This window comes from Lissotriton vulgaris, chromosome 10 (assembly GCF_964263255.1).
Source record: "Lissotriton vulgaris chromosome 10, aLisVul1.2, whole genome shotgun sequence".
Classification (NCBI taxonomy): domain Eukaryota; kingdom Metazoa; phylum Chordata; class Amphibia; order Caudata; family Salamandridae; genus Lissotriton; species Lissotriton vulgaris.
Genome location: NC_141698.1, coordinates 251,576,092 through 251,600,759, shown reverse-complemented (window position 1 = coordinate 251,600,759; position 24,668 = coordinate 251,576,092). Strand labels below are relative to the sequence as shown.

The 24,668-nt window shown below is 46.9% G+C and overlaps 1 protein-coding gene and 1 non-coding gene across 4 annotated transcripts in view; both read right to left on the bottom strand.

The window, feature by feature from the left end:
• The window catches only part of LOC147685056 (GTPase IMAP family member 9-like), a 492,924-nt gene that overhangs the window by 69,105 nt on the left and 399,151 nt on the right, over positions 1-24,668 (bottom strand). Inside the window, exon 6 of one of the 3 annotated variants that reach the window (XM_086940940.1) lies at positions 4,832-8,284. The exons of the other annotated variants lie outside the window; for them this stretch is intronic. Within the exon in view, the coding sequence (XP_086797066.1) occupies positions 7,107-8,284 (1,178 nt within the window). The 3' untranslated portion in view covers positions 4,832-7,106. The remainder of the gene's footprint in view (positions 1-4,831; positions 8,285-24,668) is intronic. 3 annotated transcript variants of the gene reach the window in all.
• LOC147685057 (U6 spliceosomal RNA) lies at positions 9,980-10,086 on the bottom strand. The gene has a single exon (XR_015300830.1). It is a non-coding gene; the product is annotated as a U6 spliceosomal RNA (small nuclear RNA).

Sequence of the window (24,668 nt, the reverse complement as noted above, 5' to 3'; positions counted from 1 at the left end):
TTCGTGATCTCCCAAGTCCTCGTAAGATCCTTCTTCCGTCTGGTGCTCTTCCCCAGCTGATGTACATCCTTCTCTGTCTCTTGGCCCTTGATCTTGTAGGGCTCTCTCTTCCTCCGCAGGCCACTGAAGGATCTTGTTTAGGTTTCGGCTACCGTCCCACTGCTTAAGCAGTGGGTAGGCGGAGCCGAAATCTTTTGTTAGTAGTATAGGGGGCCTGAACACGCCCTCTTCTCCATTGGCTGGCCTCGTAAATGCTGGCCAGCCATTGGAGGAGAGGAGCGTCACTGAGTTCAGGGCCCGCCTTGACGCGATTCGGGGGCGTTTCCGTGTCTTTTTTTAAGTCACACCCTCTCCTCTTCCCATTGGCTGGAATTTTACCTTCCAGCCAATGGGAAGAGGAGAGGGCAAAAACACGCCCCCGAATCCCTACAGGGCGCGCTGTGCTTTCAGTGTACAAACGACAACTTGTTTTATTTCTGTGCAATGCCACGGACTTAGCCCAGGCACGCAGCTTTCCTCCCACAAGTTTTAGGAGACTCGCAATGATAACCGCCTGGAGCAGTACGGTACGTATGCCTGAAGCGTGCCCTTCCGCACCGCAAGTTGAGCTGCCAGAAGACGTACTGCCTTACTTGGCTTCCGTAGGTCTCGTACTGCCTGGAATTGTGTTGCCTAGTGTCTGCCCCGTACGGCCCATACTACGGACCCAATTGCCAGGCGGCTGCCCCAAGCTGCACAGGTACGAGTCGTACGCCAGGAGCGTACTGAAGCACACCGCACCGTAGCCCCCGCTCCGAGGCCGCGCCGCACCAGAGCCGTCCTGTACATGTGGTACAGCCCGCCCAGTATTTCGTGAGAGCTTCCTTCCTACTTATTTAAAAAACGCGGGGCATACAAAGAGTTAAAAGCCTTCGCACTTTCCGTGTCTGAGGACCTTGTTTCCTCTCCCCTGATCACCCTCAAATAGAGCCCACACAGAGTATGCAAATGCGGCTCCGCGAGGAGCCCGGCGCTGCGCTCTCATTGTCAGCCACTTCTCTCATTCAGATGTCACCACTGGCACATCGGTAGCACCTTGTTACAATGTTTTCTTAGAAGCGGCACCCGAGGCCGTTTAATTAGCAGTGTGCGCTACATCTCTAGAGTTTTGCACCCCTGGAAGGAGCCCTCCCTGCGAGTTACTGGGAGAGAGCCTTTCACAACATGTTCAAATCCGGGGAGACAAAGAGTTTTTTTTAGTTGACTACTGGAAAATCCATGCCCCCACTCACTCCGGGAGGAGTGGCATGTTAGCGGACCGGGGTGCCACACCCTCGTCTCCTAACCCCGCCCTCCTCACACACCTTACCGATTTACCTCCGAGACACTATATCCTGCTGAAATATCTTCATTTGTGTGGTTTACAGTGTCTACAATTCACATACCTCTGTCAGTGATTTTTTTATATCTTTAACGCACATGTAATTTGCTGGTTGTGTCTTAAAGTCACTATTTTATTACACCAGAAAGGTGCTTTTAAATTAATGTGCTCGGTCCCTTTTTCTAGCATTAGCATAGAAAGGTGCCATATCCGTTTTCACCATTTACTGTCCAAGCTTATAGCGACTTTGTCTGCTCTGTTCATTGTTGGAAAAAAAGTGATACAAATTTTACATATATTTACCTCTATAATGTGGCCCGAGTTGTGTTTTTGGCTGTGCAGTTGTTCTCCGATGGGGTGTGACTGGCCTTAGTGGTTGAGCAGGAAATGTTGCAGGCTCCCCTGAATATGAGGATGTGGTGGCGCGGTGTGACCGTGAGCAGATAGCTGCGCGGTGTGGGATGCCGGCTCGCTTGAGGAGGGTAAGGAGAGCTGGGTTTGGGGGTTTGAGTGGAGACGTGTCTGACACACTCCCTATCCCTTCCCAGTAGCAGGCATATTTTGGGATGAAGGACAGATGGAATTATGCAATTCCACGGCTGCAGATTTTTTTTCTTGCATGATTATGGAATTGCTGCACAATCCTTCATCTTCAGCACAATCTGCAGATTTTAACAAAGATATTGTTCCAAGCTCAAATGAAACAAAAGTTACTAAAACCGTGGCACCGTGGTCGCAGTGACGTGAGTTTGAGGTATTTACATTGCAAATAACAATGCCTTTTATTTCTTTTTATTTTTTAAAACATAAATAAAAGGCATTGTGATTTACAATGCAAATAGCTTAAATTTGCGTAACTGTGGTAACTGGCGGCTGCCCCAAGCTGCACAGGTACGAGTCGTACGCCAGGGGCGTACTGAAGCACACCGCACCGTAGCCCCCGCTCCGAGGCCGCGCCGCACCAGAGCCGTCCTGTACATGTGGTACAGCCCGCCCAGCAATGCCTCTTGGCGAGGAATGATGTGGAACGTTCTTGAATTACGAGACTGCTTGTATATTCCCGATGTGTGATCCCACGTAAAATGAGAGTGTAGTGAATACGAGTGTATGACTGGAGCATTTGAATCTATATAGTTACGTGACAGCTGATCTCTGTAATGTAGAGAAGTGCTTGTGGGGTGCTTATTGCCTGTAGGGCAGACCTGTGGGGCTTCTGTCTTGTCAGGTCCAGCATAGGTGTGCAGGGCATTATAATTCCTGACTCATTGGATTCTGGCAGACTAGGGAAGGGCTCTAAGCTTTTCTATAATGAATGCTGCTCCTGCTCAAGGAAAACCTTGATGGGCTCATTGCTATCACTGTGAAATAATGACCATATTGGTAAACAGTATACTAGTAACCACCCAAAGGCTTCTGTTTGAGTTACAAGCAGAAGGAAATACGTTATCAATGTGCAATGACTCTACATGATTAATGAAAAAAAAAAAAGACCTGAGGCAGCACACGCCCAGCAGTAAATCTCCCCAACTCAGTTTGAATTACCATTCAACTCTCAGCTTTAAATATGCTTTGGAAATGCAGACCATTTTGTCTTTATCAGCACGTCCGTTTCTGAAAATAAAAATAACTATCAAATAACTTTGCCATTTTGGAATAATAAACTACATTTTCCGAATGTATATTCCGAAAGAAACATAATTTCTGCTTTTAAAATAAATACCAGTTTTATCTTGTTTAGTGAATACCTTGTCAGTTGTCACTATGTATCGCGCGTGTACAAATACGTCACATTGTCCGAATTTGCTTCAAATATCCAGGCTTTAAATACACCTGCAGTGGATACTCACTATAATGCCAAGGATGGCAATAATACGCCAAAAATGCTCACCATTATGTCAGAGGCAAACACTGTGCCAAGGCTTACATCGTACCGGGCAGGGTGCTCACAGCACACGCCTGCCCATTATTATGATGGTGCAGCCACCATTATGTCAGGGGTGCCCAAAATTAAGTCAGGCATGCTCGCAATATGTGAGGAATGACTCAAAGTACACACACCAAGACCAAGGAGGATCACAATATGTTAAGGATGATAATTATTATGTATGGGACACTATGATGCCAGGAATGGACATAATGTTGACAGAGATGAACCGTAGGATGAGAAGCAACACATTATTTTGGTAGCTCTTTACAACAGGCATAGCTACCACGGAGTGGCACTCTAGATCAAGGAGAAACACAATGCCAAGTATGCATGCAAACAGACACACACATAAGTGTGCGCACATGCATGCACACATGTATGCACAGACAAACATTCATGCACAGTGAGGCTTGGAAGTGGATCTCTGCTCTGCATACAGCCCCTGCTCGCATCCGCTCATACACTGATCATGGACCCAACTCACACACTTTGTCTCTCGCTCCTGCCAGCCCACACTTAGGTGGCTCCAGCCCTGGCTACTGCTGGGCCCCATCTTTCCTAGTCACACAGTAAGACTGATAGAGTGTGGCCTACACCATTTTCAATCTCCTTGTGACTTTACTAGTTTTACAGTGGTTAAATATGGTCATACTGAAGGCCCTGCGTCCAACACAGTGTGTGCTTGTGTCTTAGCATGAGTCTTCCCTCGGTTTGGCTGGCTACCACTCTAACGTTCTTTAGATGAACAGTGCTATCTTCTTTATAGTCCATAAACACCCTGATTGATGTTCTGGGCTGAGCTTCACTCTGGAGAGCTTAAAAATGTGTTGGCAAGCTACCAGAAGCTCCTGAGATAACAGCTGGAGACCCATGGGCTAGGGTGACCAGCTTGACAAGAAAGACTGGATATGAAAGTGGGCCATTTTCATTTTTCACTTTCAGCCTAGACGTTTTTTTTGTCAGTGAAATTTGGAGGGGGGGGGGGGGGGACGGTCATATTCATTGGAAGACTTGCTCCTCTGTCATTTCCATGGCCTCTGGGCCGGGGCGCTCACCTAGACTTTGATCTGCGGCGCAGCCGCCCGCAGACTCCCAAATCCTTCTCTCAGATGTAATCGGGGCTCTGTGTGTTGTGCGTGAGGGGGCCTCTGTGTGTGTGTGGTGGGGGCTCTGTGTGTATGTGGGGGAGGCTGTGTGTGTGGGGGGGCCTGTGTTGTGTGTGGGGGCCTGTGTTGTGTGTGGGGGCCTGTGTTGTGTGTGGGGCTGGGCTGTGTGTGTGGCTGTGTGTGTGGCTGTGTGTGTGTGTAGGGCTGTGTGTGTGGGTCTGTGGGTCTGTGTGGGGGGCTCTTTGTGTGCGTGTGGCCGTGTGTGTGTGTGAGTGCAAATGCAATAGGTCTCGCTTTAGCAAAAGATTAAGCTATTGACATTGTAAATGACAATGCCATTTATCTGTTTTCAAAACCAACACATAAATAAACAATTTGTCATTTACAATGCCAATAGCTCTAACTTTGGCAAAGGCGAAACCGTTGCATTGTAAATGCTTGTTTTAATTCTGATTGGGCCCTGGGATCAGCTATCTAGAACAAGGCCTATGCTCTGATTAAACGAACATGGTAATTAGGTATGATTACAATTGGTATGGACAACCTACCTGTAAGACCCTAGTATATAACGCTGAATGTAGGTTTAAAGGCCCAGTAGATTTAATGCACTAAAGTGTGCGATGCTGAGTTGCCTGCTGTCATTTTAAAGGCAGTCCTGCTTTCCATGCTTCTGTTAAAATAAATTAATATGCAAATTTGACTTTGGAATCAAATGTACTTCCAAAGTCATAAGCCACCTTAATTTTACATATAAGTCATCCCTAAGGTCTCCCCTAAGTGCTCCAGAGAAAGAGTGCTGTGCAACTATAAGCAGGAACATTTTAAAAGATGTTTTATATGCCCTGGTAAGGGAAACACTGCCAATTTCCTTTTTCCCCATTGTAGCACAATGGCTTCATAAGTTACAATGGGAATACTTTAATAAAGTATAACTATTGATAGGAGTCTGCTAAAAATTCAATTAAAAGATGTAAATGATAGAAAAAATTCAACAATTTTCCAGGGTTAGATTTATGATAACCATCACAGAAAACAAGTTATGGAACTTGCTTTTATGATGTGCAAAAATCCAATCTTCCAGCATGCTCTCCTGATTGGCCAGGCTTTGGCAGGCTGAGCCAAACTGCTCTGATGAGGTGTGAAGTGGCCCACGCAGAGAACTAGGACATCTGGTGGGAATAGACCTGCAAGCTGTAGAGCAAAAGACAGGATGGAGGTTGAGTAGCCAAACTGGTCTTCAAAGAGGGAATGACAGGACACGACACAGGCTCACCCCCACATCCTGCACCCCCAGCCAGACAGGAGCCCCAGTGATTAAATCAGCAGAGGAGCTGAAAGGGCAGTGTTAGGGATACCACTTGGTTGGCTTAGCCAGATCCTAATCTCCAGAGATTTTCTGTTTTTTTAATTTTAAGAGAATAGTGCTTTCTGGAGCAAGAATATGCCACACTTTGGAGGATGTTGTCATACCTGAGGTTTGTACCCTGCAATGCATTGGTCAGGGGTACCCCCGCTTGTCACAAAGGATCACTGGATAAATATGGGAGAGCTTCCCAGCAACTCAGTTACCTGACTTGAAACTACAAGAAGAAGGAGGACTGCCTTCTGGACCCTTGGACTGCACAAAAGAGGACTGTACTCATAAGAAATGCACCTGCTGCACACTTTGGCCTTCAGCCCAAACATTACTTTGCCTTGCTCTGAAATTTGAATGAGTGGACTCCCTGAAAGCAACAGCTTGAAAGAGTTCCACATTCATCATCTATACCAAGAAGAACCCAGTTGGACAGTGTCAGCTGACTTTGAAGGATTTGGCCAGGTCAATTGTGGGTTTGTAGTCCCAACTTCCTAAGGAGCAACTCAGAGATTTTGGAACTTTGGATTGGTGTTGTGGGCCCTCAAAGACTCAAAAGAAGCATCTGGAGAAGGACTGCTGTGCTGGACCCTTGGACTGCACAAAAGAGGAGTGCATTCATAAGGACTTCACTTGCTGCACTCACAAGGCTTCACAACAAAATGACTTTGCCTTCTTAAAGGATAAGGAGTGGACTCCTTGATTAGCACCATGTAAAAAAGTGCTGGAAGGCTACCTGCAACAGCAACAATGAGGACAACTCCAGCTGAAAGCTTCACATGAATTGTACTTGAATTGACTAGATACATTGTAAGAGTTGTAGTCCCAGACTTCAAGAGGCGATCCAGAGGTCTTGGACCCTTGACTGGTACTGTGGACCACTTTCCTGCATCAAGAAACACAGTTGGTGGCTTGAACTCTTGGCTTTGTCCCTGTTCAGTCCAACCTTTTTTTAACCATTTGAGCTCTATTTGCTTCCACATGCGTGTTTATAATTTAAATATTCAAAAATTCATATTGCTTGTTCCCTACATTACATTTTTGTTGTTTGGTGTCATTTTAATCATAACAATGTTTCCCTTTTTTATAAATTGGTGTTAGATTTGTATTGTGTGTTATTTCTTACTTACTGAGTGCATTGGGGTTTATAAAAATGCTTTACACACCTGTCTCCTAAATTAAGCCTGCCTGCTTCTATCCAGCTACTAAAGGTTGAGCAAGGGAATACTTTATTGAGACCTTGACTGGGCCTTATATTGTGATTGTGGCGTTATTACTAGGGGCAGGTATATACTTACCACTACTAATAAACCACCTTCCAACACACCCTGTGTTGGATTGTTTTGATATAGATAAGCATTAGGCCCGCCAAAATCCAATTTTTTTAAAAATCACTCCCTTTTTACCCCCTAGCTTTTTTCCTGTGGCAATCTTAGCAACTTCTTCAATATTCTTGGATTTTTTGTCCTTCTCTATTTCATTGTCAACTAGTTTGTTTTTCTTTTTTCCCATCTTTTCTTGAGCCTTTTTTGCATCATTCACAGATGTATTAGACTGTAATTGATCACCACTTTTTGTCATTCCTATTGTACTTTTTATATTCATTTCTTCAATACTTCTTCTTAGCTCCTTTATCTCAAATTCCAAATGTGTACTTTGCATGCTCCTTTCGATGTTCTTAATCTTTTCCACTGTCTTCTGTTTGAAACGTTCATTGTTAGCATTCAAAGCCTGTTGCTTCCTCTCCATTTCTTTCCTAACTTCATTTTCTTTTTTTTCTACTTGTTCCAGTAATATTTTTAATCGATTTTCATACATGTCTTTGAGTTTCCCAATCTCTCTTTGATATTCGTCATTGCTTTCCGTCATCTTTGCAACTTTCTTCTTTAACGTCTTCTCAGCTTGGGCATACAATCCATTAGTATAACACCTGTCATCATTCTTAGACACCATTGTGTCAATCATCTTAATCAACACGGACACTTGTTCCTGGCGCATTTCCCCTTCTAGTTTGTTGTTAAAGGTGCAGTATCTGTTTCCACACATTCTGATTAACTCCTTTAGGTATTCACTTTTTGAATTTTCAATGTAGTCTTGAATGGTTTTGTTCTCCAGCTCTTCTCTCCTAGTGAACAAAATAATCATATATTCCATTGCCTTCGTTCCAAATATATCCTGTATTTTTTCAACAGCGTCCTTCTCCTCCTGTGTGAAGCGGCCAACCTGTAGAACCAGCACAATAGCATGAGGTCCAGGGGCAGATATGGCAATACAGTGACCAATTTCAAGGGCAGTTTCCTCATGAGTGAGCGCTGTATCAAACAAACCCGGGGTGTCCACAACAACAATCTTTCTCTCCGGCCAAGAGATTTCTTTTCTTTTGCACTGCCTTGTCACTGACTCGGGAGAGGCCATTGATTCAAATAATCTTTTACCAAGGATGGTGTTCCCAGTTGCACTTTTACCAGCTCCAGTTTTACCGACAAGAACAATTCGGAGTTCAAGTTTCCTACTGAATGGTGTTTGAGATTTCGATTCTGCAGAGGATGAAAGAAATGATTGACATCACAGTCAATTCGCAATTTTCTAGGTTGAAAAAGCACAATTACTCTGCTCCCTTATGGTCTCTCACTCACTAGTGGCCTACATGTTAAAGTATTTTAAAATTGATTTACTTTTAAATCTATGATGGTGTTATGGATGCTCTGACAGCTGAACATTCCTCCGCCCCAATCTCCACTCTTACAAGGAATCTCCTAATAATCCCATGGCATCCTGGGAAGAAGGTTGTGAGCATCCAAGGGTGCCATAAGAACTGAGGTCATCCATTGGAAACATTAATTAATCACTTCAATTAAAAAAGAAAGTACTAATTTTAGATAAAACCAGATAAATACTTTTATATTACATACTGTTTATATACATCTTCACAACATAAGCAGCCAAAGCATCATCGTAGAGAAAATACATTCTGGTAAACTTCCTAAACAAGATCGTCATTAAGTAAAGTAGGAATATTTCATTGTGCAGTTTCAATCATGGATAGAAATGAATCCGTTGTAATGCCCCGGTTACTTACCGGTAATCTTCATTACTCCGAGTATAGTCTTCCTCGCCACATGAGTTACAAAGTGAGCTTTAGCTCCACAACAGAACCCTCCAAAGCAAAAAGAAACCACCTCCCACCCCCTCCCAACATGGCTGACCAGTCCCACCTGACCTCTATAAGAGGCGGACCGGCCCAACCAACAGCCTGATCTACCAAGCAAACAATGAAGCCGATAGCCAGACAGGGAGGGGGGGAGGGAACTCATGTGGCGAGGAAGACTATACTCGGAGTAATGAAGATTACCGGTAAGTAACCGGGGCATTACCTCCTCGTAAGTCTTCCTCGCCCCCTGAGTTACAAAGTGAGCAAATACCCAAGCCAACAAGGCTTCATTGACCACCAGAAGAACCACACCACACGGTGATGCAGAGAAACCAACACATGGTTGATGTAGAAGAATGAAAAGAAAACAGGGATCATAGGAAACCTGAAATCAAGACCTCCAGGAAAAGAAGGCCAACCAGGAGTCGCAGCTCCAGTACTCAGAACGGCCCCAGCGAAGTCCCCCCGGGACTGCTAGAGACCCACGGACAAGGCGGGGGACGACCACGCCGAAGTCCGATAAAACTCCACAGAGGAGACATCCATGAGGGGGGCCCAGGGAACAGAGCCACACCCCGCGGACCGACCCTGGACCCCCGCCGGGCCCACCGAACCCAGTGAAGCCCAGGAAAGGGGGACGGCCCGTGTAAGTCAGCGACCCAAGCTGGGAAGAGAGTGTCCGAGGCCCGAACGAACCGGACCCCAAAGACACCAACAGGCCGACCCACCGGGAAAGGGAAGACGGGCGGCTAAGAGAACCCAAAAACCGCTCACCGGACAACCAGCACGGACAAGAGAGGAACCTTGTCGGCAGGAAAAAGGCGGCGAAGACACTTCCCGATCCCGGGACACCAGGGAAGGAACCTCGGGAAGGAAAAAGGGGGACATGCCGGAGGAACAACGGTCCGGCAACACCCGCAAGAAGGGAGGGGAGCGGAGGCACGACCCCCGCATGCCCCTCCGCCCAGCAGACACCACTGCCACCGGGCCGAAAACCACCCAAAAGGTGAGGAACCGCAAAGCCACCGAGGCCAGGGGCACAAAGGGCGGACCCTGAAGAGCTCGTAGAACGAGAGAGAGAACTCATATGGAACGCCTCACGAATTTGCGTGTCACCTCTGCGCAGGGGCCCTGCAAATCTCCTCCGTAACGTTCCAATATCAGTATATGTGCTGCCGAAGCGAGCACCCAAGGGGGAGACCGGCAGAGCGTCCGTGGGCGATGGAGAAACAACCCCGGATCCAAGCGAGCCACCAGGGAAACTAGCCCCTCGAACACCGGACTGTGGAAGGCCCGCAAGGCCGCCTACCGGGCCCACCGGGATCCACAGATCGGAAACCAAGACCCGCAAGGGGACCACGGAGGCGGGGACAGCACCAAGCCGACCGCGCCAACGCGAGAAGGACGCCCAGTGCCGGGCACAGGATCCGGCCTGCAGAAGGAGGCGGGCCAGCCGACAAGAGCCGGCCCAACACCGGCGCCGAGAGCGGGGGACCCAACCACGGTACGGGAAGCCCCGGGATCGGCCAGGAGGCTCGACCCACCAGCTCGCCAAAGGAAAGGGTACCCGGGGCGGGGGACCCAGCCGGGAACTAAAAAACGGAACGCACCACGACTTGCGTGGTAAACACGCGCGGGTGCCAGGCAAAAGATCCACCTCGGGATACCTCAACAGCATAGGCAGGAATCGAACCCTGGCCCGAGAGGGTTGTCTGCACCCAAGGTACAAGACTCACCTGTGAGATATAGCTCCATAGTTAATCATCACTGCCAAGTTCCAAAACAAGGCCACCCGCTGCCGAGGCGAGCACCCAGGAGCACCCCGGCCCTGCCCACGCGAATCCAGCCAAGGACCCGCGATCTCAGAGGGCACGGGGGAAACGCGTACCTCAGACTGAAAGGCCACGCGAAAGACAGGCAATAAGGACCCGGGAGGAGGAGTAGAACCCGGGCCGGAGGGCCGAGTCCCCCTCCGTGAACAGGGACATCGGAGGCAGACCGAGCCGAGGCCCCAGGCGTCGAAACACCACCGGGGCAGGGCGAGACTAGGCAACGAAGGCCAGACCCGACTCCGTCGGACCCCGGTGGAAAGACAGCCTGAAGGGCCAGGATCGGCAAACGGAACGCCACACGAAAAACGTGCAGGGGCCAAGCCAGTCAACCAATTACAGTAACTGTGCTGCCGAAGCGAGCACAGCAAAAAGACGGCCGGCCAGGAAGACATTCAGCAACCCCCGAAGCACGAGGAGCTGAGCGGCCGCAGGAGAACCCAACGACCTTCAAACGACCCGGCGCTAAAGGACGCCCCCCCCTGAACGAACCAGAGGGAAGAACCGGGACCAGGCACACGCCCCCCCCCGAAGGAGGACAAGCCCGAGACGAGGACCGAAGGGACCACCGTACATAGGCCAGGAAGCCGATGGATGAGAGACACCGCCAGATGTGAAGCCTCCCCCACGGGGGGGGGGGAACAAAAACGAGGCCGAGAGGGAGCACACGGCCAGACAGGGAACCCCAAGACCCACACCCGGCGAAGAAGATCCACCAGGCGGGCCTTTTGGCCAGAGGCAAGCCCCACGGAAGCACCCGCAACCGAGAGCGGGGACCCCCACACGCAGGCTGGCCCCACAGGCCAAACCACGCACCCAGAAAAACCTACAGGTGAGACAAGGGAAGGAGCAGGGACCCCAACCCGTTGAGACGGTGGGACCCCGCGGAAAGTCCGCAAGACCGGACAGCAAGCCCGAAGAGCCCAAGAACAGGGACAGCCACGTCCCAGGACGGTCTGCAATGGACCCACAGTCTACAAACAAAAAGCAGAATTGTAATGGGAAATGAAAAAAAACATGAAAACGCCCTCATCGAGGAGCGAACACCGGACCCTCCGAGAAGGAGACAGACGCGTCCAAGACGCTGAGGAACCAGGATACCGCCGCTGCCCGACGAAGGACATCATTGGTCGCACCTGGCGGTCACCAAACCCCGCCCTCGAGAGGCGGGAGGAGGGAGGCGCACGTAGCCAACCCCAGCGCGGCAAACTGCCGCGGCCCGTAGGGGCCAAAATGCATGAAGGGAGGTGGCAGCGCACAGCGCCGCGAAAAACCGAGCTGCAGGGGGGGGCCCCCGGACCCGGACAGCAGAGCCCCGAGGGCCCGCCGACCTAAGAGGTAGGCCGAGTAGGGAACATAGAGCCGTCCCGGTCCAGAAGTAACGGAAAGCTCCAGCCCGTATGTCCGCATAACAGTGAGACAGAGACTCACTTATCAGGCACAGGAATCCGAAGTGATCGGACTCCGTGGGGCAGACACATGCCCAGTAAACACTCAAAAACCAGATGGCCCTGCGAGGGATCGACCCGGCGTCACACAGCCGAGAGCCGGGAAAACGCCCTCCCCACACGCAGAGCGCCTGCAGACCCACGGCTTTGCCGAAGCGCCGCCGCTTTTGGCAAGGCTACAGCACGTTGCGCCCACTGACATTCCAGAGCTGGCAAATGCAGCCAGCGCACACGTCCACGACTCGTGGGACGAAGCCAGAGCGCAATTCCAGGCGGAATCGTCAGGCAGGAGGCATGTGCCTCCAGTGGCTTGAGGCGAAAAAGGAGCACGAAGAGTCCCAAAACAGGGGAGCAGCATGAGCCCAGGAGTACAAGAAACTCATATACCCGATGGCAGTTCAGTAACCTCATGCTGGGCCCAAAAGCCCACCACGTGGCCAGGGCCCCTCAGTAACGACCTGGGGATACAAGGGAATGCCAAACACCCCCCATCCCCGGCCCCCCCCCCCTGTAAACCCCTGGCACGCTAGAGCAGCACCTAACCGGCCCCATAGGACCGGGGGAAGGAAGAGGGGGGGGGATTTTTAGGTATAAGGCACCAGAGACCGCTAGAGCAGGTCCACCACCCTAAAACCCCAGGGCCAGCTCACGCCGGCCCATCTTACCTGAACAGCGCTCTGGAGAGAATCGCGCAGAACAAAAAAAACAGGCTGTTGGTTGGGCCGGTCCGCCTCTTATAGAGGTCAGGTGGGACTGGTCGGCCATGTTGGGAGGGGGTGGGAGGTGGTTTCTTTTTGCTTTGGAGGGTTCTGTTGTGGAGCTAAAGCTCACTTTGTAACTCAGGGGCGAGGAAGACTTACGAGGAGGTAATCTCTGTCATGGATTATTGCAAACTATGCAAATACGCCTCACTCAGCCTTACAAGTGTATTGAAATAATCAGCTGCAAAAGGTCCATATAACTGTGCCCAGATTAGTAACAGTGATCCATGAAAGGGACTCTCCTCATAAATGTTAACATTCTCTTAAATGCTTTTCTGTGGGGGTTAGAATCAACTTTTTAGAGAGAAAGGTGGAGCAGATTACATAAAGTGAGTGGTGCAAGTGGTAATTTGATTTCTCTCCCGACAGCTACCCTTACATAAAGAATGCGTTTTTGTGGTTTTAAATATGTCATTGTTAGATCTGCCATAGCCAAGAAAATTTGTTCCGAACTTTCCAAGGGAAGGCTTACATTCCAAAGCAAGATGTGCATTGCATTAAGAAGCAAATGTTTTTTAAAAAATGGGGCAACCACATAGTCTTGGAACCCTGGGCATGTAAGAGTACAAAAACAGTGGCTCAGTTGGAGGTACATGGGTTAAGGTTGAACCCTTCTACTGTCAATTTGTTTATGGACCCCTGTGCCAGAGCTTTTTTCATAAAAAGGATGGGCCTAATTCATAAAAATAAACTTTTACTTTGTGTACGTTACATGAAATTCACAAACTACATGTGAAGTTTTAAGACTCTGCATGTCCTATCTTTTTAAGTGCAGAGATTTATGTAGACTAACATGTGCGGGGACTCCACTGCAGGGTAGGCCTGGGTGGTAAATTCCGTTCCCCTTGCGGAATTTGCGGAATGTAGGTAATTTTGCGTTCCGCGGAGAACACAGAATTGCCAAAAATTCTGCGTTCCGCGGCTTCGCATAATTTTTTGCTTGTTCGGGCTTTCAAAATGCGCGTTCACTAGATATTTCTCCCCGAACATGCAAACAGCGTTCGCGAACAGGAAAAAAGCATTGCCAACGGGCGGAACAAGCAATTCCGCGCATTCGCTGAACTTTTTGGTGCTCGCTGAGATTTTTTACCATTGCGCGGAGCTTTGCGCAGCGCAACTACGCACATTCCGCCCATCCCAACGCAGGGACGGAGGGCTCCCCACAACCAAAGATAAAATATGAAGAGTTGTAAAACTCTGCGCATATTCTGTGAATTTCACAAAGCTTACTGTGTGAATCAAGCCCGTTGTTAGGTGGATCAAACATGTTCCTCTTTCGTCTTTTTGAGGACCCATTCAAAATAGATTTTTTTTAGCACATTCGGGACTATTTGCTGTTAAAGCTGGTTTCCGCTCCAAAATATTTTGCACACTTATGTTGATGTTTTATTGAGGGTGATTTTGCACCTCATTGAGCTGTCACAAATTGTAGTTTCATACTGATGCAGACCTTTACCATAGTGCTACTGACTTTGCACAAAGAGTATTTTGCATCAAATATGTCTGCACCTCTAAATGTGTTTTTGCAACTAAAAGTGCCTCCGTACTCCCATTAATAATGGATGATGAGTAATTTCACTCCTAGCTGTGATTTGCACCTACAGCCAACGTGACTTTGCACAAGAATGTGTTTTGCGCAACAATACATGCTTTCTTTCAACTTTCGACACTGCACTATTGGTGACTTTGCACATAAATGTGTTTAGTTCCTAGACTTAATTTGTTTTTCCAAAAGTATTTTCAGAAATCTGTTGATGTTGCATCAAGGATGATTTCACACTTAAATGCGATCTTACAGATAAATGTGGTTTTACTCCTTAATGTGATTTGTGTTCTTAAAATATTTCCAAATACTTGCTGGTGTTACTACAACGGCGACCTTTTAACCAAATATAATCTTGCTTCTAACTGTGGTTAGGCATGTACATGTGATATTTGCTCCTAAAACCATTGCATTCATCAATTTGGTGTTGCACCAAGCCTGATTTAACAACTATGAGGCTTATTTATGGGAATTTAGCATAGGACAGCTCAGCAAGGCACTTTGAAAGTAAAAGGGCAGCGATATACCGCATTTAAGCAATACAGTGCATTCCTGTCCTTTTTCCCTGCGCTTGTGCTATTTCGGCAGCCTAGAGCCAAACATAGGCACCCTTGCACCATGGTGCCAGGGTGCCTCCGTTGAATGCAGGATTGTTTTTGTGCATAATGCAGCAAACATAGAAAGAGGAAAAAACAAGGTGAAATAAAAAATATTTCTCCTCATTACGTCTTACCTCGGGAGGCATTTGGATTTGGGACATCTCATGGTCGACTTCACTTTGTAAATCTGGGTCAGCGTCAAATTACTTGGGGTTGCAATGCAAAACTCACCACAGTGCCCATGGAATACTTCTCTGTTGCTGAGTAAGGCGACTCTACAATTTGTGCTGCATCGCCTTACCCACTGAAAGCCACATAGGGTGGCTTTGTGTGGCTTCATAAATGGAAATGAGAGCCCTGTGTCATGCGTGTAACACTTTACATGGTGCAAAAGGGATGCAGGGCTCTCATAAGTAAGCTCCTCAAGCTGTCCATGCTGTGCAGTTTGGACTCGACTCTTCCCATTCGAACATTGTGAGGATTTGGGTGTAATATATAGTATTACAGTGCAGCCTTACTGTGGAGTATAATCACAAAAACTGTGGAGTATAATTACAAAAACTGTCTTGGATCCAGTCAGGCTCATTTGCACAACCTAAAGCTCAACTCTGGGTACCTGTGGCTTCGAGCAGCAAGGACTGAACAAAGGAACTAGTGTAAAGCATTTAACAGTACCTGACAAAGCAATAAGAAAGCCACGAAACATGGAAGAGTACAACACCAATTTATAAAAATAGATAATATTTTATGAATTTTTAGACTCCAAGATGAGCAAAATCCACCAGAGGGCTCTGGAGATATTGACTTTTAAAAGAAATCTTAATTTTTAATCCACTTGAAACAAACATTGGTACCGTAATGTTTAAAAACGTTTGAAAAGTTTGAAAAAGTTTGAAAAATTAGCTATTCCAGGTTAACATGGAATATTATATCTGACAGGGAGAAGGTCTGGAGACCAATTGGGTAGATTTGGACAGTTATCTAGCCACCAGAGTGTTTTCTTGCCCAGGTCCACACTTTACAGCGCAACAGCTGTAGACATCAATGGAGTGTTCCTAATGCTGAGGATACAGGAGATGAAGATGCTCAATGGGTGCCTTTGCAGTAATTCCTCGGTCCATGAATCATGTGGGGTGACTTTGGTCCCAGAGGTAAGGATCCCTCAAAGTTCTCTTTGAGACCGTAGAAGGCCAGCTGCAGCTGGACTATCTGCCTCCTGCACAGCGGTCCCTGCAAAATACTTTTTGCAGGTGGATGGTGTCCCTCTTGGGTGACCAATCGGGACTCTGACTTCACTCCCGGGTCCGGTGAACTCAATTGCATCTTTAAGTTGTCGAGGATCAGTCTCTTTGGGTTCCAAATGGTGGTTAGCATCTGTGGTGGCAAGCAACTTGCTTGTGTGGGCTAATTGAGCTGTCCTGACCCTAGTGCGGGTTCCAGGGGGTCAGTCTATGGTTACTTTAAATCAACTCTTTGTGGCCTTATTTTTTCCGAGCCAGGAGCCACAAGCACAATCCTCTCTTTGCTAGCCCAAGGCACCCCAGGTGCATTCCAGCAGACTGTGCAGCCTTACTTTGTGCAGTTCAGGGGGCTGCAGGGCAGTTATTGTTTGGTCCTTGTTCTAGTTCTGACATGATTTGAGGTGGAGGGTGCCAGGGAAGCCATATTTATTAAGCACACAGTGTAATCCTTGGGTCTATGAGCGCTCAGCACCTAGCTGGGAGCCTAACCCTCATGGAATGGCCCTTTATAGGACAATTTCCTTTCACCAATGATATGAGATGTTTCATCATTGGGAACCTCCTCGCATTGTGATGCCTAGTAACCTTATGGGCTACAACCCTCTCACTGAGAGGTAGGAGCTCAGAAATGTTTTTTTACTAAGAGACGTATACTAAATACCCAATAGGTGAGCTTGGGGTGATCAGGTGACCAGTTCATGTTTAGTGTCTTTGGATTTGCAATAATTAAATCATCTAATATGGTAAAGTCAGGTTTTAAACTACAGTTTTGAAAATGACACTTTTAGAAAGTTGATATTTTTCTGCCTTGGTCATTTAGGGCACATGCATCAAGCCAGTATTTTGCAATACCCAATTAGCGAATTTTACCGATTTACTGCTTGGGAATCGCAAATGCTATGCATGTAGGAATCTCAAAAAAAGTGATTCCTTAACATTACCTAATAGTGATTTTGAAATTGCGAATCGCTTTTAGGTAATGTGACTCCATTCATTCCTATGGACCTGCAGGCCCATTGGAAGTAATGGTATGGCATTTGCTAATTGCGATTACCAAAATTGTTAATTTCAATTAGCAAATGCAAAACCAAAGGTGCCCGGGGTCCTAAGGCACCCCTGAAGCACCCCACAAAAAAGATAGGTGTGCACATGTAAAGCCCACATGCTACATGGCACTTTGGTCAAATGCATTTTTGTGCATTTTTCAGAGCATGCACATATTACCATCATCTTGAAGTTGATTGTAATTAGCGTTTCTTAAATTAACAGTTCTCATTTAGGAAAGGCTATATGCATCAGCATTAGGGAATTGTAAATTGTGATTCTCTAAATGCATTCGCAATGTAGGTTATCACAAAAAATTATGATTCCCTAAATTGTGAATGCCAAACCTACATGCATAGGAAAAGGCCTTTTTACACTTGAGAACAGGAAAATGCTTGATGCATGTGCCCCTTAGTACATGCAGCCTGTCTCTGGGTCACATGGTTGAGTGGAGCTGGCAGTTGGGCTTTGTGCATTCCTCTTACACAGCCACACACAATAGAGAGCTTAGGTGTACCGGGATTGGCCATCACTGGCACTTCAAAGAGAAACGTCCAGAAGCTTCTTCCACTCCAAAGGAGGCATCTGGTATAAATATTAAACCTCAGACACCAACTCTTCAGCGCACTTCTGGACCTGTGGAGATTCTTCCAGAAAGATGGACTGCTGTCCTGCTGGACTCCTGCCTTGCTGGTCGGCTGCTTTGCTGGATTGCTGCTATGCTTCTCTTCTGCCTGAGTCAGATGGATTGGATTTGCACTTGAACCCAAGACTCCCAGAGTGACTACAAGGGCTACTCTGCTGGTCTCCTATTCAGAGCCACAAGGACATAACAGGTTCCCAACCACCTAAACCAGCACTCAGATCCACGGAGTAAGCCCCGGACCCCAAGTGGTCTTCCTCAGGCCATGGACCCTTGTATGGCCTCAATACAGCTGAATTGAAGTTGTTCAGCTCTTCACACGGCAAGCAGACCCGTTGACACAACACCTTGTAATTTGCACAGCCCACCAACTCAAAGTTCAGTCAGCCCCACCCTTCGAGCTACAGCATCAACCTCTTGTGGGGACCACCAGAGCAAAGCTCCGGCCCGGCCATTCACAATGACAACAGAATCTTCCTGCTTCTGAGACAACCATCTACAACTCTAGTCCTGCTATTAAGTCTACATTGATGACCGTCCACAATGCTTCCCTGCTTCTCGCAGGCTCCTATACCGTGACCAGACTGTGTGCACTGGACTGAGAAGGTAACTTTCCAGTGGGAATAACGTGGTCCATGCATCTGACCCCCACTCCATCATGGTGAGCCTGAACTTGTGACTTTGCACAACCAGAAAGCGCTGAGTGGCGCTTTGGGATTTTTGGCGCTACTCTTCATTGAATCTTTGAAATTGCATATCACATTAAAAGCTGTGAAATACTTTCCACATTGCCTCTAAGTTAAGCCTGACTGATCTGTGCCACGCTGCCAGGTGGTTGATCACAGGTTAATTTAGGGTTTGCTTATTCCTCACTCTGACAAGGATTATGGTTGCTGCTTTAGTAAGGGCTTCACCTCTCTCCTCAACCAGTAAGTCAGAGTCTTACACTGGTGGCAGCTGTGAGATTTGAACTTGTGCTTGTGCAGTACTACATAGTAATTTTGTGTGACACTACCATATATAATAAGTTGAGGCCGTTGCATGTTTTTTTAATTCTACCTAGTTTTCTGATTGGATGTTTTGCCTATTTTCTAAATTCAAGTTCCTTTCCTCTTCGTCTCATACCATGAAAGTGAAGCAGCTCAATGTGGATGTCACAGGGCTGAGCTGCAGAAACCATACAAAGAGAGGGGGCTATGTGCAGGAAAGAATGCCACAAAGTAGGGACTTCAAACAGTCTATGAGGAGGTAATTAGGATGCATTCCCAGCATGAACACTCTGAGGATGAGGATGCCAATGAGGAGGATCCTGATGAGGGGAAACTTGATTTGGGAATGGAAGATGGCCTAGCAGTGTTCCCTGAGCAGGAAATACCAGATGAGGGAGGTCCTCTACTCACACAGAAGGAGCGAGTGTGAGGGCAGGATGCAGTATATCTTTAAAGGGCCAATACCCAGAGAAGCTGGAGTGCAAGAAGTGAGAAAGAGCTCAAGCTTGGTCGAAATGAGACTCAAGGCAGAGGAGAAGAAAGCTGAAAGAGTATTGGCAGAAAAGAAAATACTGCTAGAGCATGATCACAACCTGATTGAACTGGAGATTTAAGCTAGACAGAGCTCAGAATCCAGCAGCAATGGTGCCAGTTTACCTGCAGTTTCTGAAGCTGACAAGAAGGTCTACATATCCAAAGATCTGGTGCCCAAATATCTGTGAGAGATGATATTGACAAATGGATTGCTGCATATGAGGTAGTTGTGTCGGTGCACAAGATCCCAGAGGAGCACTAGGGTGAGGAATGGCTTGCCAAAGCAAATGCCTAGAGTGTAACCTTCTCTCCGTCTCTGATGTTTTATTTAGAAGCCAACCTGGCCCACATTTTGAAAATACAGCCGAATGTTTCTTGCTGTTCCCAATGGTAATTACCACTGATTAATTTGTCACTATAGCATTGTCTCTTTATTAACGTCAGCCAACTTCGGACTATTTGCTTTTAGGTGTTCCTTCCCCTCCCACACTATTTCTTTGAGTTCTGATGAAGACCCCATAATAAGGATGAAGCAGCCTTTATGATAACAGGGGTCGAAACGTTGACATATCTGTATCTATATCAACTGTGGGCAACAGAGACATGTTTATCTGTGCCTAGATTGTTATGTTTATTTTGTATATTCTTTCGTCAAGTTGAAGACCGGATTGGTTCTAAATTATTTGGATGTTCATTAACCACATTGCCTTTCCGTTTCTTTGCACAATCACTCAACTCTCCCTGAACACTCCCTCCCTCCCTTTCTGAGGAACGATGTTTACCAATGTCGATTAATTTCATATTCATATGTTTTGATTGATTATTTTTCTGTGATGCAATATTAAATCACAGTAAATCATCATTATATCCTGTGATATTTTATAATTATTTAATGGATTTGAATGTATTTCTATGTACATAAGTCTACAAGCAATCAGCCACTGTGACCATTTTTCTTGTACCATTGTCTACCCCGGTCCAGTGGTCCTACAGGTTACCCCATTTAGAATACTCTACAGTGTGGAGGGTTACACTACTCATGCTAGCGGGAGATGGCCAGACCAAATATGCCCAATGAAAGTCGTCCTTGTTGCCAAAAAAGTTTACAGGAAAGCCACAAACTCCAAAACAAGTCTTCAATTGATTTTTTGGACTACTCTAGTAAGGCATGGAAAGGTTGAGTGAGGGGCAGCAAAATTAATGATTATGATGGACTGTAAAACCAGATTCTAAGGGAGCACATGGTACATATTTGTCTTACAGAGCTGAGCCAGCACCTTGTGTATAGCAAGCTGACTCATCCAAGGAAGCTTACTGAGGAGGTGGACCTCTGGTCCAACACCGAGTGTACATAATGGTATCTGGGGGTGACACCAAGAAGAGTGGTTCAGGTTGACCCCAGCAGAGTGAGGAGGAGGTCTCAGGTTAAGGGAGAAGGAAAGCGTTCCTGTGCCCTTTGTGAGGGTCGGGGTGGTTCTGGTAGGCTGCAGCACAGGGTACTCCATTTCCAACACTACTGCTTTGATTTTCCTCAGCTAGGACATAATCAGGGGGACTCTGCCTGTCCTAAGAAACCCCCACTGGTGGGACCTCTACAGGGGTGGCCAATATAGCATTATGGGTAAGTAGTCCCCATGTAAAGGAGGTAGATCATGTCCTAATATCCTTCAATTGGGAGATAGACACATGAAGTAGACTGGTGATCCCTGAGGGTGGGAGTCATCACCTCCTTAAGGTAAAGGTAAATGGGGTTCCAGTAACTGCTATTAGGGACACTAAGGCCAGCAAACCATGGTCGTGAAAAAGCTGGTTTCCCCAGAGCAGTACACTGGCCAGATGTGTAGGACAACTCAGGCCCAGAGGCAGGTCCTTGTCCACTCCATGGCCCTCGAATCCTTGGAATGGGGTGGGGAGGTGACCCAGAAAATGGTCAAAGTAAGTCCCCAAATGACTATAAACCTCCTGCTAGGAAATAAGTTGCCACTGGTGCCATGAGAGCCAGGAGGATCAGCATCCCAGACCTACCTGAAAGCTCAGTTATCTGAGCGTATCACGCATAGGCAGTACAGAGGCCCAGGTGGAGGGGCAGGGGGAGGAAGGACTCTCCTCTGACCCCTGGACAGCCTCAGGGCACAGATACTAGGCTGAGTGACCAGCCTCAGGCTACCACTGCTGGACTGGATAGAAGGAAAGTGGAAGAAGGGTACTTAACACCTGGGTCTGTTGCCTCCCACTCAGAGAAACCTCAGAAGTCAGAGACCCCTGGATGGCCTGAGGTCTTGCTCTAGACACTGACAGTAGTCAGTGGTCTCTGTTGGTTGTTGTCCTTATGGGCAGAGTTTGCCTTGGGCTGCGGACAAAAGTCTGATCCAAAGGATGGAGTGGCCCACATCACTTTGCTGGCCACAGTGGTACTGTCTGCGTACTGGGATGCATCTGTAAGCTCGTTAAGGCTAGGCCCTGCATAGATTAGGTCCACAGGTGAGGAGAAAGAAGGGTTTTCCATGAGTCAGTCCAGTGGCTCACAAGAGTGCAGACAGTGGGATCTAACTGAATTCAGAAGAGCATATAACTGCTCTACAGTTGAGGGTCATTGCTACATTCTATTGCCTAAGCAGGGAAATATTCCCTGGCTTTAGGCTGGAGGGGGCGTCAAGTTGGACCCAGGCCTCTCAGCAGGATCACCCCAAAACATTTTGCATTTTTACGCTCCATTTATTTGCTGAACTAGTATTTGTTGGCCTTAGGACTCTCTACATTTTACCACTGTTAACCAGTAATAATGGGCTTGAGCTCTCTCTTCTAAACATGGCAAAATTGGATTGCACTCAATTGGCAACATAATTTACTTATACGTCCATGGAAAGGGATGTTACATGTACCCAGGGCTGGTAAATTAAATGCTACTAGTGGAACTGCAAAAAAAACAACAAAAAAAACAATTTGATGGACAGAATGTAGATCAATGTCTTACATTCACCCCAGTACAAGGATCTGGGCCTAAATCCATCGTTTTTTGCACTCCACACCACCCTGGGTTAACTAGTGGAACTGCAGCACTTTTTGTGCCGCCCACTTATGAAGACCTTTAAACCTGATTCAGGCTCCCATTGCAGCCTGTATGTGCAGTTGCAAAATACAGTTTTCACTTTGCAAAATAAACCTTTTTGGATAACAAATGGAAAGTAGTAACTTGCACACCAAAAGTACAAAACAATAGTCCTAAACATAAGTGAATTGTTTGAAAAAAAGAATCAAATGAAAACGTGCTACATGGTGTCATAGGGCTGCCTGTCTCTCATGTAACGTGAATGTGTGTAGTGATTCTAGACGGTAGTCTGGAAACAACCGTGTGCACAGCTGGGGGAAAGTTTTCACTTGTTATACCAACTTGTTAGCAAATGTTAGCAACATTTTATGCAACATATAACAAAAACAATTGTCTCATTTTGATATCACCATTAATTTTTATTTGTTTTCAAATAAAACAAAAATTTGAACATTGTTCCATAGATACAAGTACAATTATCATTGCTTCATGATAATCAATGAGTGAAAAACGTTTCACAATCATAACATTATGAAGATCTGAACACACAGAGTGGCTATTGATGACCTTCGGCCCAATGCATTTCAGGACCTTGTGTCCCTTCTCAGGGGCCACTGCAAGTAAAGAGCAAACAAAAGTGACGCTTACACGCTAACAATGCAGACTAGTGTACACAACTTGTTATGCAAAAAACGTGTAGCGCCATCAGTTCCAGCGACACCCAATTAAACTAAGGTAACAGAAATGGAAGCCCATACACCCTGTGCACAAATGAAGTGTCTGAAAAGTGCAGAGAAATGTAACAACATTGATTAAATAGTGGTGAAGGAGTTAAGTGGTGAGAATAAGTGCCATGAACACAAATCTGGATGCACCCCAAGTGAAGTGATCGTAATAACAAGAGGATAAATGCAAGGCAACACCCAAAGATGAAAACTGGCGCGCTAACTCTGTGGAAGCCTTACACTTACTGCAAATAGCAGGAACCGCCGATATCATGCAAAACAGCGATTTGCTGTGGACTCCTGAAACAAGAAGTGGGACGTTAAAAACAAGAGCAGTGACCAAGTGTGCCGAGTGAAATATGTGAACAAAGTGATATGGGTACCTTAAAAACAAAGACGCAGTAGTAGACTATCAAAGACAGCGAGCCACCTGCACTGGGAATAGTAAAATGCACTGAGGATCGGAGCGTACTCCAAAAGGATCTACATCAGCGCAACTAGAAAGAAAGCCAAGTCCTAAAACTACCACTGACCTGGAAGCAGGCGTGCAACACCCATTGGACTCAAAGGGCTTCAGCCCCCCCTGTCGTGTATGACAGCCCAGGATGAGACAGCTTCCCGGGCACCCACACAGCCACACCCAAGCACTTTAAAGACCTTGCTGTTGTTTTACCCCCTCTAAGAGCCCCTGCAGCTCCACGCTGCATGTTGCTTAAAGATTCAGCCCCAACATTTTTTCTTAGCCCCCCCCCGGAAATTTGGCTTGAGGGACAGTGTTGACATCAAAGGTTTCACATACAGGGCTTAGGAGAGAAAGGTGGCCCTATATGCGGACGACATTCTCATCTTTACGTCCGCACCCCACTTGGCTCTTCCTGCAATATTCAAACTGGCATCAGAGTTTGGGGAGGTGTCTGGTTATGAGATCAACACATTAAAAACTGAGATGTTGACGTGGAACATCGATCAGAGTTCCTTTACTTTAGGAATTTGGCCGGGTAAGGAGATGAGGTATCTAGGCCTTGATGTTGTTGGGAATATAGATCAGATTGCCACTAATAATTTCTCGAAAGTGACTAAAGAATGTCGCAAGTTGCTCCGGAATTGGGCTCATCTCCTGTTATCTTTGTTGGGTAGAGTTAATCTTGTTAAGATGACTATTCTACCCAAGATTACATTTTTATTTAACATTATTCCTTTACATTTTGAATCTCTTCTTATTAAAAAACTGCAGGCTGATATTAACACCTTCATCTGGAACAATCATCTTCCAAGAATTTCTTGGAAGAAAATCAGGAGACGTAGGGACAAGGGTGGGCTTGCAGCCCCTGACCTGCAGATCTACGCCTGGGCCTTCCAGCTATC